This window comes from Agelaius tricolor, unplaced genomic scaffold (assembly GCF_023055355.1).
Source record: "Agelaius tricolor isolate 1412-34295 unplaced genomic scaffold, bAgeTri1.0.p SCAF_16, whole genome shotgun sequence".
Classification (NCBI taxonomy): domain Eukaryota; kingdom Metazoa; phylum Chordata; class Aves; order Passeriformes; family Icteridae; genus Agelaius; species Agelaius tricolor.
The window spans coordinates 3,067,684-3,081,811 of record NW_027269276.1 but is presented as its reverse complement, the minus strand read 5'-3'; the positions used below and the strand labels follow the sequence as shown (position 1 = coordinate 3,081,811).

At 48.3% G+C, this 14,128-nt stretch overlaps 1 protein-coding gene across 1 annotated transcript in view; it reads left to right on the top strand.

Moving 5' to 3' along the window:
• Window positions 1-1,027: 1,027 nt before the first annotated feature.
• Window positions 1,028-14,128, top strand: part of ALDH1A3 (aldehyde dehydrogenase 1 family member A3) — a 33,324-nt gene continuing 20,223 nt past the window's right edge. Inside the window, exons 1-5 of the mRNA XM_071441234.1 lie at window positions 1,028-1,152; window positions 4,516-4,620; window positions 9,954-10,094; window positions 11,789-11,918; window positions 13,109-13,170. Of these exons, the coding sequence (XP_071297335.1) occupies window positions 1,054-1,152; window positions 4,516-4,620; window positions 9,954-10,094; window positions 11,789-11,918; window positions 13,109-13,170 (537 nt within the window). The 5' untranslated portion in view covers window positions 1,028-1,053. The remainder of the gene's footprint in view (window positions 1,153-4,515; window positions 4,621-9,953; window positions 10,095-11,788; window positions 11,919-13,108; window positions 13,171-14,128) is intronic.

Here is a 14,128-nt window from a genome sequence, read left to right as displayed (position 1 = left end):
AAAGTCCTCCCATGAATGACTTCTGGGTGGGCTTGGGTGGGATGCAGAGGCAGAAGGCAGCAGAGGGCACATCCTCCCATGCTCACCCCAGTGGGACCCTTTGGGGGAAGCCAGGGTGGCTGCTCTACTCCCCAGAGCCCATCTGGTACATCCTGCTGCCCTCCCTCACTGCCTTCAGCTGCGGGGAGCCCTGAGGGAGCCCCGTGGGGAGCAATGTCAGAGCTGTGCGTGGAGCTCTGAGGGAGCCCTGTGGGGAGCAATGTCAGAGCTGTGCGTGGAGCTCTGAGGGAGCCCTGTGGGGAGCAATGTCAGAGCTGTGCGTGGAGCTCTGAGGGAGCCCCGTGGGGAGCAATGTCAGAGCTGTGCGTGGAGCTCTGAGGGAGCCCCGTGGGGAGCAATGTCAGAGCTGTGCGTGGAGCTCTGAGGGAGCCCCGTGGGGAGCAATGTCAGAGCTGTGTGTGGAGCTCTGAGGGAGCCCTGTGGGGAGCAATGTCAGAGCTGTGTGTGGAGCTCTGAGGGAGCCCCGCAGGAGCGCTGAGGGGAACACCACAGGGAGCCCTGAGGGAGCAATGTCCCTTCAGAGACCCTGAGGGACTATGTGGGACCCCTGAGGGGAACCCGGTGGGATTCTGCGGAGAGCCCCTCGGGAAACCGTTCATGGCCTGAGGGGAATCCCCTGAGACATTGAGTAGGATCCCTTGCAACGCTGTGGAGAGCCCTTTGGAAACCCTTGGGGATCCTGAAGGGAGGATTCCTTTGGGATCCCGTGAGTCCCTTGGGGAGCCCTTTGCGAGCGCTCTGGGGACCCCGACGGCGGCGCGCGCGGCGTGCGGGCGCCCCCCCGCCCCTGCGGCGCGCGCGGAGCCTCGGCGGGGCGGCGCCGCCCGTCACCTGCGGCCGCGCGAGGGGCCGGGGCGGGGCGCGGGGGGCGGAGCCGGCGCGCGAGGCGGGGGGCGGCGGCCAATGGGGGCGGGCGGGCGGCTCGCGCGGCGCTCTTAAGGCGGCGCGGGCGCTGTCAGCGGGCAGAAGGCGCGCGGGCTCGACGGCGGGGCCATGGCAGCCCTCAATGGCGCTGTGGAGAACGGGCAGCCCGACAAGAAAGTGCCTCCGCTGCCGCGGCCCCTGCGCAGCCTGGAGGTGAAATACACCAAGGTGAGCCCGCCAGGCACGGGGCGCTGGGCGGCGGGTGGGCTTCGCTGTGGTGTCGCTGGTGTTCGATGGAGTCAGTGTGGTGGTGAGGTGTTATATTTTTAATACAGAATTTTCGCCCTCAATGTTGTTTTCCTTAGCTTCTTTTATTCCTTCTGCTGCCTGAGACAGTAGGTTTACGGGGGTTTGAGGTTGAGCAAGCAGATGACAGTGGCGTTTCTAATGGAGCAACACTTGCCCCAATCCCTAATGCCAAAAACCTATTTATTTCTTTTTAATAAAATAACTCCTCCAAAGCTGTTACTCTGCCCCAGGCGCCCTGGGCTCCTCTCCCTGGCTGTGGCGCCTATCACCATCTTCCCCTCCCAAGCCACCCGTGAACGCCTCCAGCTCCCCGCTGGCGCTCAGCAAAATCCGATTTGGATGGGGTGAGCCTGGGCAGGGCGAGGAAGGTTTTATCCCTCAGAGCCGCTTGCTGGGGTCGTGTTCCAGCGTCCTTGACCCACAGCTCCCCTGTGGGGAGGTGGCTTGGTGCCAGTGGTGGGTTTGGGTGGTGGCGAGCGCAGGGCCTGTGTCCAGCAGGACTGGGCCTTGTGGAAAGGCTCTGCCATGAGACTGGAGCATCCTGCAGCCCCAGAGAGGAGCAGTGCTCGTGTTGGTGGCTCTTCATCCCAGCTCCATGGCCTCCCCACAGGATGAGGAGTCGGGCACTGAGCCCACACAAAGCCTCACCTCTCCACTCTCCATTGAGTTTCCCTTTAAACAGTTGCTCCTGACCTTCCAGTATAAACCAAAGGCTCCTGAGCTTGATATCTCTGTCCCTCAGAGGTGGGGCTGGCTTGGAGCTGAGCAGGGCTGCAGAAATCCCTGCTCCCAGTGCAGCTGTAGCTCTGCGATCGCCGAGTCGCTTTTTGTTCCACAACAGCCTGACCCGCTGCCTTGCGCAGTGGGGAGAGCGTCAGGCTGGTTACTGCTGAGGAGCCTCGGCTGCCATAATTTCAACTTTGTGCCCGGACTAAAAGAGCTGCAGGAGCTGAATGAGTGTGTTACTGTTGCATTTTTGTGTTGAGTATTAAGAAAAAACAAAATTCGAAGCTTATTGCCTTGTAGCTAGAAAGAAGGAACACTGATAGCTTGTCCGGTGAGGTGTTGATTTGAATTATGCATCCAAAGTGTACTGAAACAGACTAGCAATTATGAGTAATCAGTGGACTAGATTAATTTTTTAACATCCGAAATTTATCTACTCTTTATTTGTCAGATAAACTTGTCATTTAGCAGCAAATTGGGTCTGCAGCTGCTGGTTGCAGAATGGCGTAATGCAGCACAAACAGCTCTTTCCTGCGTCCAAAATGGACACAGCCATTTGAGTTCTTCTTAAACATCCAAATGTTCTGGTTTTTGTTATTTTTATTGTTGTGAACACTTTTAAACACTCCTTAGGGATCTTATCCTGCAGCCGTGTGTGTTTTCAAACACGCAGTTTATGCTCCACAGTTTTGCCAGAGACTGCGAGCGCTGAAAGAGTCAAGGTTGTATCTTTAAAGTGGAAACCAACATAAATTAAAAGTGTGAGTTTGATGTTTGATCTGATGCTCCCGGTGCATCTGAGAAAATAATGAGCAGCAGTCAATTTTCATAAAACTGTGAGGGGTTTTGTGCAAGCTCTGAGTTTCACCAGATGTTTACAGCTGACAGCACGGTTCCCTCTGCTTAGAGGAGATTTTTATTTTTGGTTCTACCAGTTATGGGGCTGGGGGGAGAGGCAAAGTTTTTCAACAAAGATCTTTCTTATAGAGCAGCTTAGTGCTTGTCATGGGTGTGTGATGGAAGTGATCTGTCCACAATTCCTTGTCTCAAATTTTGGCTGTGAAGCATGAACTGTGGATATACTATTCAATTTGATTTCAACTCCTGGCACCAAGGACTCGTGATATGTGGTGGATTCCCAGAATGATGCCAGTGTATATGTTACATTTAAAACAGCCTGATCCTGTCACTCTGATGTTTTACTGCTTAGTAGGAACATCACTTTCCCACAGAATTAGCACTGAATGCAAAGGAAAAATCAGTATCCTTCCCCAATCCTTAGTTTGTGAGCATATACCTGATACTGTAATTTTATGGTTCCTGTCATATTTCCCACATTTATAATACGACTTTTCTTCATTAGGGAAATAAACTCATTTTAACCTCAGTTTTTCTTTATGTTAAAATGTAGCACTTGGGTAACAGAGGTAGTTTGGGAGCACTGGGGTCCTACATAGGAGTTAATATTTCTAACATTGTATCTTTTCTTGTGACTTCCCTTGGCAACATTTTTTGTGAAATTTTCTTTTTCTCAGCCTGTGTGAAACAGGTGGGTCCAGCAGTGCAGCTTCTACACCAATTACACTTTGGATGCTTTATGCAGAAATAATAAGAAAAAGTCCTTTCAGGAAAAAAGCTGCCCAAGGAAAGAAAACTATGACCCAAAGCAGTGGGAATTCCGAATGTAAGAGATGCAACATTAATCTCCTGGTGGTGTGTAGAGACTCATAAACAAGATTGCAAATGTGGATGGCTTCCAAATAAAAGTACTAGCTTACAGCCACTAGCAGGCTACTAATAAAGATTACTTCATCTAATCTTATTTAAAGTATATTTATAAAATATAACACTGCCAAGTCAGATCACAGCGTGGATAAGATGCATGTTGAATCAATTAATTGTATATAGGTATTCGTGTTCTGTTTACAGTGAGTAACAACACTCCAGTATTTAATGCATTTTCAGTTACGCAACGCTGGGACTGTTTGTTCTTGCTCTGGAAATGCAATATTTTGAAACACTTAAATCTTGTCACAGATGACTCCAAGTGACGTGGGAGGCTTGATCTGGCCTGTGACAAGGCATGGTGGGGTAGAGCTGAGCCAGAGCCCTCCTCCTGCAGACACTGCCAGAGGGGGAGCAAGCTGTGGAGGTAGCCCAGGGCAGGGCACCAACAGCCAAGTAATAATTGTACAGCAACACAGAACGGGGGGCTCCCTTCTGCCTCAACCATACAAGTTTCTCTTGGGGTCTGCTTGCTGTTCCCATGGAGATGTATTTTAAAAACTGCCCATTTCTCACTGCCAAATCCTGGTGGTCTCTGTGGGACCTGTGCTCTGCCTTCCTCTGGCTCAAAACTTACTGGGTGCACAAGGTTTGTAGAAATGCTTCTGTATTGCCAGCAGTGTCCCTTGGAGAGAGCCTGAGCATCCTTGACTCTGCCATGGATGGAAGTTGAAGAGCCTCTGGACCTTTGAGGTGCACTTGTGGGTTTTTTGTCTATATAAGTTGTTTTTCTTTCTCCTGCCCATCCCACTCCCCTTGCTCTCTCTTCAGATATTTATTAACAACGAATGGCACGAGTCTACAAGTGGAAAGAAGTTCCCCACCTACAACCCTTCAACTCTGGAGAAAATCTGTGACATTGAGGAAGGAGATAAGGTAAGTATTGTTGGACAAGCAGTGCAGAAGACATTTTCCAGGGAATTCCTTTGTGTAGGGAAGCACACAGAGGAAAAGCTGCCTTATAACAGCAATATCCATCTGGCCAGCCTGAGCTGGAGGTCTGGGACACTGGATGTGCTGCTCAAGAGTTACATGGGCTGGGTGTAACATCAATCCTGTCCAGCTTGTCAGAAGCACTTTCCCTGGTAGGAACTGGCTGCTGAACACTGTCAGAGGAATGAGATTGAGCATCGTTCTTGTGCCATAGACTGGAAGGAAGTAGCCAGCCTGAGGAAATAGCAATGATGGTGTGTGCTCACCCCTGACAGGATTTGGGCCCTGTGTTGGGGGTGGTTTATACCCCAGCTGCAGGGCAGCCTGTTGGAGACACTGAACTGAAACTCCCCCTTTTTTAAACACAAATAACCTGAGTGCTTGGGGGAATTTAAATTTGGTCATGCAAACATTGACCACTTGCTGCTGAAGATGTGGTGCTGCTTTTCTGGCTGGTATTGTGGGTTCTGGTCTCCTGCACAAATGTGGCAGCTCTCACTAAAACCAAACCAGTATCTCAAGAGCTTTAGTAATCTTTTGTGTGCTGTAGAGTAACCTGAGATGTTACTGCTTGGGTTTGGTAACAGCCTGAGGTGAGGAACAATCACATGTGACACTTTTTTGTCCAAAACAGCTCATCATGTATGGGCCAACTAGTCTGACCTATGGAAAAGAGCTGGGCCAACATCTGGCTTTGTGCAGGAAGTCATGGGAAGGTGATTCACAGCTGCTGTGCTGTGCCAGGGCTTTGGTAGCTCATTGCTGTGGGCAGTAAGTGATGGGCAGCGTGGCCATTTCTGCCTGCACTGACTTCTTGTTCTTGGTATTTAAGCTTGTCCAGTGCTTGTGAGGCAGCCTCCAAGACTTACTGCCACTGGGGATCTGTGCATCCATGGGGCAATTACACATTGAGGCAGAACCAAACATTATGTGTCATTTCTTTATCCTGACTGGGTAGGACACAACTGTGTTTAATTGCAGTGGCATGTAAACAGTGGAATTGAAGCTGACTCTGATGCAAGTGTATTTTGATAGGCAGAAACCATGACGTTGTTATTGCTCCCTGAGCTAAGCGTGTCCTCAAGCAGCCATAGAGAGTATTACATGTGCAGTTTGTGCTTGCTTCTCAATGTTGGCTAAAGAAAATTGTTATACAAAACTAACAGGCCGGTTTTGCCTCCTTGAGATTTTTCCCCTCTCTGAATTCAGCTTCTAGCTTGCAGGAGGGTCACTGTAAACTTTTCTAGCCAGTGGAGCTCCCACCCCCTGAATACTCAGTACAGGTGACTGATTTCTTTAATGGAAATTGTAGCCAAAAATGTAAGCTAGCTTTGGGTGCTGAAAGCCTCTTCTATACATCTCACCTTTTAAAACAATATTTTGCTCTAACTAGGCTTTTCCAAGAAACTGAGTAGGGATTAGACCTGGATCTGGATTAATTAAAAAGAGTACTGGGTGACAACCATCCCCAACTAGCTGTTTGCCTTCTGCTGACACTTGACCACATCCCACCCTCTTCTGGCTAGCCAAGGTCCCTGAGGCTTCCCTTGCTCTGGTTCATCCCCTCGTGGGGCTGTAACTCCAGTCTGCTGGAGTTGCCACAGGAAGTGGTGAGTTGTGCTCAGTGCTGCTTTCCAGAGCCTTGTCCCCTTGTGCCACTGCACTTTCTGTGCAGGCCAGTGCCACTGCAGGGGTGGCAGCTCCTGCTACAGCCCAACATTGGCAGAGCACAGCTGAGCTCCTCTTCCCAAGCCCTGAACACAAACCTGCCCCTCCCTGGCCATGCAGAGTGTTTTGCTTAGGCTGCACATGAGGGGTGGAAATTTGGCAGCCAGTATCTCAGTGATGACAGTTTAGTCTGGTGCTGAAACTTGGCCAATGCTTTATAAGCCTAGAAGAAAAGGTTTTGTTGTCTGTTCTTTACTTACAGAATTGTCCTTGATGGGACAGTTGAGGGATAAAGAGATGTCTGTGTGGAAAAAGACGCCCTGAAAATAAAATGGTGGATGTTTCCACTGGATGCTGGAATATACCTGACAAATAAAAGCTTAGTGTCCAACTGTTTGCCAGGATGATAATGGAAAAGGAGTAACTCTGGTGCTGTCCCTAACACTTGGAGACAGGCTTTTTCTTGTAGCAGCTTGCTGACATCCATCAAGGACGGGGAAAAGTGCTCCTTCCTCAAAGCAGTGCCCAGCTCAGTTGCTCAGAGCATGGGCAGCAGGTCCACAGCTATGATTGTCAAGTCTCTGTCATGATCATTTCTAAACAGTTCACCCTCTAGTGGATCTTTGAATGTTGGGGTTTGTTCACAGTCAGTCTGTCCCCTTCAGATTGTAGTGGCAGACTGAGGTAAGACCTCAGTAGACTTGCAGTGCCCTCAGTAATGATTTTGGACATTTCAGGATGCTGTTAGGCTGCTGTTTGGAACTTAAAGGAATTCAATGTGTGAACTGTTTGCAGGGGAGCAGGTCAGGGAACCTCTTCTAACTGAAAAACTGTGACATGCTCATGCCCTATGTCAGAAGAGTGCCTTTCCAAAGATGTGCACAGGGGAGGCTTTTTGAAGAAGTCAGTAGGTGAATTGAAGAAAAAGGGTCCCCAGGGGTGTGCTCCATGCCTGGCACATCTCCTCACTTGGAGCACTCTGGGGCACCCTGAGATTGAAGCAGAGCAAGGCTTTTTTGCAGGTGTTTTCCCAGTCACAGAGCCAGTGGGGTGATGGTCTTCACTGTGCTCTGCAGCCTGTGCTGGGGCAGGAGAGAGGAAAAGAGGATGGGAAAGAAAAAAGGAGCAGCAATGAGCAGGACTTGAGGGAGAGGAGGAAGATGGACGAGGCAGCTCAGAACAAAGAACAGTGTTCAGTTTGTTCAGAGGGGAAGGTATGTGATTGTGTAACTGGGGCTTGTATCATAATTCAAACACCCCAGGTGGCTATGAAGGTTTGCAGGCATTTCCCAACACTGTAAAGACTTTGCAATCTTAATATTCTTAGTGGAGCTTTTTATGTAATGTCAGTAAATCTGTTATAGATCCGAGTGGAGCACCAGGATGCGTGGATCTCCTCCTGCTGTGGTTTTGTGCACCACAGGGTGTTCCTGGCACCTTGACAGCTCAGAGTCACTTTGTCACGCCTTGTGCCTACCTATTGCAACATGCCTGCAATGAACATGCCATTCAGACTCCCCTAATGCCTAGTCATAACAGGATGGATTAAGAATGGCATTTCAGCCTTCCTGAAGGATTTCCTTGTTTTTGCTGGTCTCTCAGGACTATTGAGGCTGTGCAGAAAGGCTCTCAGGATATCACTTGGTGGTGCTACCCTGAGGGTGTTTAGGGGAAGCCTGCATGACAGTGACTGGAAGCTCTGAGCCAATTTTTGTACCCAGAATATCTCAGAAAGATGGTTGTCTTCATTTTTGTCTCTACAGGAACTGCAGCAGGGCTCAGGTGCTCCCATTTTTAGAGGCTGGGGAACATCTGAGCATGCACTGAAGTCCTCTGCCCATGCAGTTGTCTCACTCCTGTTGTGAGTGCCAGGGTGGAGGGAAGACCCTCAGCACCAATGGCATTGTGCCACTGCAGACCAGTTCCCTGCACATCAGTGCTCCCAGCCTGATTGCAGAACTAATTAAATGCTGTTAAGGAAAGGCTTGTTTAAACCTGACACACTTATGTTCCTTTGCCTGCTCTGTCACATAAATTATTGCCTTCATTCCAGCAGGCAGGATGGGGGATACATGAGTGTGCAGTGGCTGGTGGTGCCTTCTGGCTTTTGTGATGTGCCAATGTGAATCCAGATGAACTCCAGCAGAGTGAGCCATTCAAAGGCCTGTGGTGTCTGTGGGTGATGGCTCCAGGCAGGACCTGCCTGGCTGTGCTTAGTGGCCCTGGGCACCTCTGCCCCACCAGCATCCCTTGCTGGACCAGAGCCATCCTGTGACAGCACAAGTTTCCTCCAATGGCTTCCCACCAGTGCTCTTCCAGAAGGATGGAACTCTTTTCCTGACAGTATAGGTCAGACTGTTTCAAAGCTGTGTTATTGCTTGGTAAAGAAATGCAGCCAAATTTAATGTAGGGTGCCATTGCCTTGGGTGATGACTTGCAGTTGTGACCATGAAGGCAGCATGGCTCCCTACAATGTTTTTTTTCTGGACTGAGCACCCCACATCCCCTCCTGTGAGGGGGATGTGGCCAGACCTTGTTGGATCAATGCAGAGGGTCATTTCCTAATTGTATCCAGACAAGACTTGAGAAAAGGTATAGATGAGACAACTGGTGAAGTGCTGGGAGGAATGGTCAAGGTCTGACACCTTCCCTCCTTTCCCAGCCTTTTGAACCAGTATATTGCACTGAGGTGCAAGTTCTCCATCAGCTGAAATGAGGCTTTACACACAGCAGGAATCTGCCCAAAGCTTTATCAGTGCTTGGGGTACAGCCTTGGCCTTGTGCATGTTGGTGGCAGTGTTCCCATAGATCCCATTGCATTGGAAGCCCTTGGCTTCACTTTTTTAATCAATGTGTGTGAGGTGATGGGAGGAGTCCAGAGCATACAGTGGCCAGAGCAAATGAACGAAGCTCCAGGGGTGATGGTGTGGGAAGAGAGGAATTTTCTCCCCATCTGGTTAGTAACTTGGTTAAACAGAGTTGGATTTGGTCCAGAGGATGGTAAAGCTGTTGGGAGATGAAGGGACAATGGCACTCAGTGTGTTTAGGGGAAATGTCTTTGTCATAGCACTGAATAGCAAAACCTTTCCCATCTGGTAGAAGTGTTCTGGGAATGTGTTCTAGGATCTAAGGGTGATTTTTGGTGTGTTAACTGCCTTGGCATGGGCTCCAGGGGAACTGGATGGTGGGATCTGAGCTGTAATTACTTCCCTGGGTAAAATCTTGATCTCATGGGGGATTTTCCTGCCCACACTTGTTTAGAGGAGGCTAATTCATGTAGGCCAGTGGCCTGTCATGATTCTTCATCCTCCCCCAGTGTCACATCCTGTATTGGCAGGAACATGATTCTGGATTATTTTATAAACAAGTCAGTTACATTAAATTATCCTTGAAAGACCCAATTGGTATTCAGGCCTCAAGGTTGTTTATGAGCTCAGGCCAAACATAAAACATATTCCAGGCTTGAATTCAAATCCAGGAGTGAAATGAAAGTGGTTTTGTTAGACAACTTGGTTTTGGCCACCACAGCACCAACTAGGAGGGGTTTCTGTGCCATTGTCCAGCTCCTTCCTTGTAACCTGAGGTTTTCCTGTGTGTGTGTTGTGTAGCCTGACGTGGATAATGCAGTGGAGGCAGCGAAGGCAGCGTTCCAGAGGGGCTCTCCATGGAGACAGATGGATGCCCCAAGCAGAGGACGACTCCTGCACAAGCTGGCTGATCTCCTGGAGAGGGACAGAGTCATCCTGGCAGTGAGTACTGGGAGCAGTGATAAGCCAGCAGCAGTTGGCTCTGGTGTATCCCTACCTACCTAATCTTTTTCTGTTCTCTCCCTTCATGAAGGGCAGAAGACAGGAGTCATGACTTTGTTCCTTTTTCTGCAGGACTTTAGGGGCTTTAGAAGGCTGTCAGTTCTTCTACATAGTTGACTTTTGCAGGACTTTAGCTAGTTATTGAAGTGATTAAATATATTAGTACTTAAAATGTGTTCAGTTGGTAGAAGCCTTTGGACTCTACAGGCCTTGTACATCTTTCCAAATGGCACCCAGAGATCTCAGCTTGGGGTTGCTGTCCATCCCCACCTAAGTTCTTGGATCTCAGCACTCTCCAGTTCAGTGCTGCACTTTTATCTTCAGGGAAATGCATTTATGACATTGCATGCTGTCAGATGTGCAGATAACTGAGCCAGTGCCCTGCTGGGGTCAGAGGGAATTGACACCTGAGGGATGTGCTCAGGAGCCTGTACCTGTGTGACTGTTTTGAGCTGGGTCTCTTTCCCCAACACAGTGTCACTCAACTGCAGGACAGCTTTCAGTTTCAGCAGGGCAAAACCAAAACATTTTGTTCTGAAGACAGTTCTGGGCAGCAAGTAAGAGGGAAGAAATACATATATATATGTGTGTGTGTGTGAATAAACCCTGTTTATTTTCTGCTCACTTTTTGATGTGACTTTGGGGCACCCTCCTTTTCCCTTAACCAGAACACACTTCAAGCTTGCTGTGGTCCTTCTGGTCTGGAAGAATTTGTTTGGCATTGCTGTTTGCACTGCAGAAATCCAGCCCTGGCTGCCTTGGCTGTGTACTAAGCAATGACTTATAAAAATCAGTTGTTTTAGCAGACATTCAGTGGATAACAATTCTTGCCATTCCAAGGGGAATGTCTGTTTGAGTGCTGTTTGGACCCTGATGTCTGTGGAGCATGACAGGGTATGACTTCATGTGTAAACAAAGATGTTTCAATCTACCAAGGGATAGTACTTCCTTTATGGATGTGCTGGCCATTTGCACCAATATCCCATTTAATGACCTGAGTGGAGAACAAAGCATTCCCTGAACTAATGATCAGAACAGTGTGAGGGACACAGGCTCAGCCTGGATTTTGTTTAGAGCTGATCAGCACCAGTGCAGCTTCAGTGAGGCAAATTCTGCCTTGCCCTGGGCTCAGCACAGATATGAGCCCAGAGGTTACTTAACCCAACCTCTGAAAAGCCTTCTGGTATAGGCTTATGAAGTAGAAAAATTAGATTCTTTCTTTTTCTAATAGAAGGAAAGTAGCTCTGCCTGATTTCAGTGACACCATCTGGACTCCAGAACATCTGTGCTGGAAGGTCAGTTAGGGTGAAATCATGATACTCACATTGTTTCTGACCAGTGCCCCAGACCCCAGCCTGTATCCCACCCACACTCACCTTCTGGAGGCTTCTGGAAGGTGCTCCTGAACAAAGCAGCTCCTGTACACATCAGAGTTACTGTGTCTGCTTTCCCTTCTGCATTATTTGTATTAACAAGCTCATTATCTAAATATTAGAGGAGGGAAGAACATTCCATGTCTTCAGAACAAGGCACAATAAAGCTTAGAAGAGGGTTTTTAAAAGCTCTTTCTTAAGGAAAAAAAACCCCAAAACATTGCCTTGTCTGATAGTGTATGCAAATTGGTTTTTTTTCAGACTCTGGAAACAATGGACACAGGAAAACCTTTTCTGCAGGCTTATTTCATTGACCTGGAAGGCTGCATCAAAACCCTGCGCTACTATGCTGGATGGGCTGATAAAATTCAGGGCAGAACTATTCCAGTGGGTGAGTACCTTCAGAGCTGGGATGGGATCAGGCTTGAGGGGGAGGGAGATCCATGGAAAGGCTGGCTTCTGAAAACCTGCAAAAAGAGCCTGCACTTCCTTTCTATCTCAGGATGCATTTTAAGCAGATGTGTTTCAATATTGAAACTAATGGGAGAACTTGGTTAATGCCTGGATAGATCTCTGGAAAATAATGTGTGGGCTCTTCTGTTGCTTTTTTAACAGAGAAACTTTTGGTCAGAGCAGTCACACAGAGAGAGCACTTTGGTCCAGGTGTAGAAGTTCAAATATTGTTTTGGTGAGAGCAAGTTAAGAGAATGGATGTCCTTGTGGCATGATGGACAATATGGAGTATTTTAAAATTTGGCTTCTTTTGTCCCTGCATGTGGGTGATCTCTGAGGCTGTGTGAAGGACAGACACTGCAGACAGAAATTAGTCACCAGAGGAAGGGCTCTGGAGGGCTGAGCTAGTTCAGTCTGTGCAGACAGCAAAAGGAGCCATGTCAGTCATATAAACTGAGATTTGTCACCCTCATTCAGAGTGGTGTAAAGCTTTGCTTGTCTGGACACTCCTTGTTTGTCCTGATTTGAAATCACTTTGAAAAAGCATCATTAGAAATGTTCTTGCTGTCTGTCACATCTTCCCAAAGAAACTAGGTGTTCAGCAAGAATGAATTTGAAAGGCAAATGTTCTTCCTGCTTTCTCTGTGAAAGAGCAGCAGCAGTATTTTAAGGTGAATAGTACTACTTTAGTTCCAGAGTTTCATCTTGTTATGAATTTCTTACCAGGAGTGTAATTCCTGTCACAGTGAACAGGATTCCTGTATAAAGTGGGTTTTAAAACTCCCTCCCTCAAGGACACAAGTGCTTTGTGTTTTTCAGTAGGACAATCTGAAGGAAATTTGTTTGCTCATATCAGTGTGATAATGAGTTATCCTCCCCTCAGCCTCAACACAGGGAGTTTGCAGAAGGAACTGAACCCTGGTTTTAAAAGGTTCCTGTGTGACTGTGAGTGCTGTTTGGCTTTCAGGCTGGCACAAGACCTGTACTCAGATCTTCATCTGGACAAAGCCATGAGTCAGGATGAACAGTGTTCTCTGTCTAACAGGGGCTTAGTTCTGTCCCCAACACACCTTCTGTAAAAGTGAGGATTTTGACTGTTTTGTGCCCTTTTACTCTCTTGTCTTGCAGATGAAAATTTTGTCTGTTTCACCCGGCACGAGCCCATGGGTGTCTGTGGAGCCATAACCCCAGTAAGTGACAGGGCTGGTGCCCTGCATCTCAGAGAGAGCTGGAAATTCCATGTGCTCTCCATCCTACCCTGCAGCCTTGTGCTGCCTGGCTAAGCACAGCTGTTCTGCAGGGAACTCCCATCTCAGTGGCCTGATGTAGTTTTGTGTTTTACCCCCATGCCAATTGCTCCTGGCAACAGAAGTGCTCTGCACTGGAAGGGTGGGTCTCCTAATCAGATGCTCTGTGGCTCTCTGAGGCTGACACCAGTCACCAGAGAGCAGTCAGAGCTCTGACTCTCACACTGCTGGGACAACCATCTTGTCATGAGGAGTGCTGGCTTTCTGCTGCCTTGTGCTGATGCATAGTTTTGGGTTTTAAATCATATCCATTATCAATTAATTATGTCTGGCTGCTCTCTGAGCTTTCTGGGATTAAATCTCATGAATAGTTTTCTTTTCCTTGAGGTCTCATTCTCTGCTGAGGGGACAGTGTGGCTAGCTCTTGGAATGCCTCCAGTGTTAGCATGTGTTGCTTGCTCTGTTTCAACAGACAGCCAGGAAGACTTTACAGCTCATGGGAGACAGATTTTGTTCCTGTCTGGTTGTAAAATGCTTTGAATGTGGTATCCTACAATTTGTGAGGCAAATGGTGCTGTGTCAAGATTCTGTTTGGACATAGCACCAAGTTTGCCAGAGCTCAAGAAGTCTTTGGACAATGCTCTTCAGACCTGTGGTGGGAGCCTTGCTGCTGTCCTGTGTAGGTCCAGGAGTTGGAATTTGATGATCCCAGTGGATCCCTTCCAACTCAGGATGTTCCATGATTATATGGTACTTGGATCAATAAGAGCTCCTGGAGGGTTTTGACTTTTGAGATAAGACTGAAAGAAATGCATATCTGCTGGACCCTGGGAATACCAGGTCTGGATCCCAAAGATGTCTGGGGTCATTCTGCTTTTTCCTTCAGCAGGACTGAATTTGT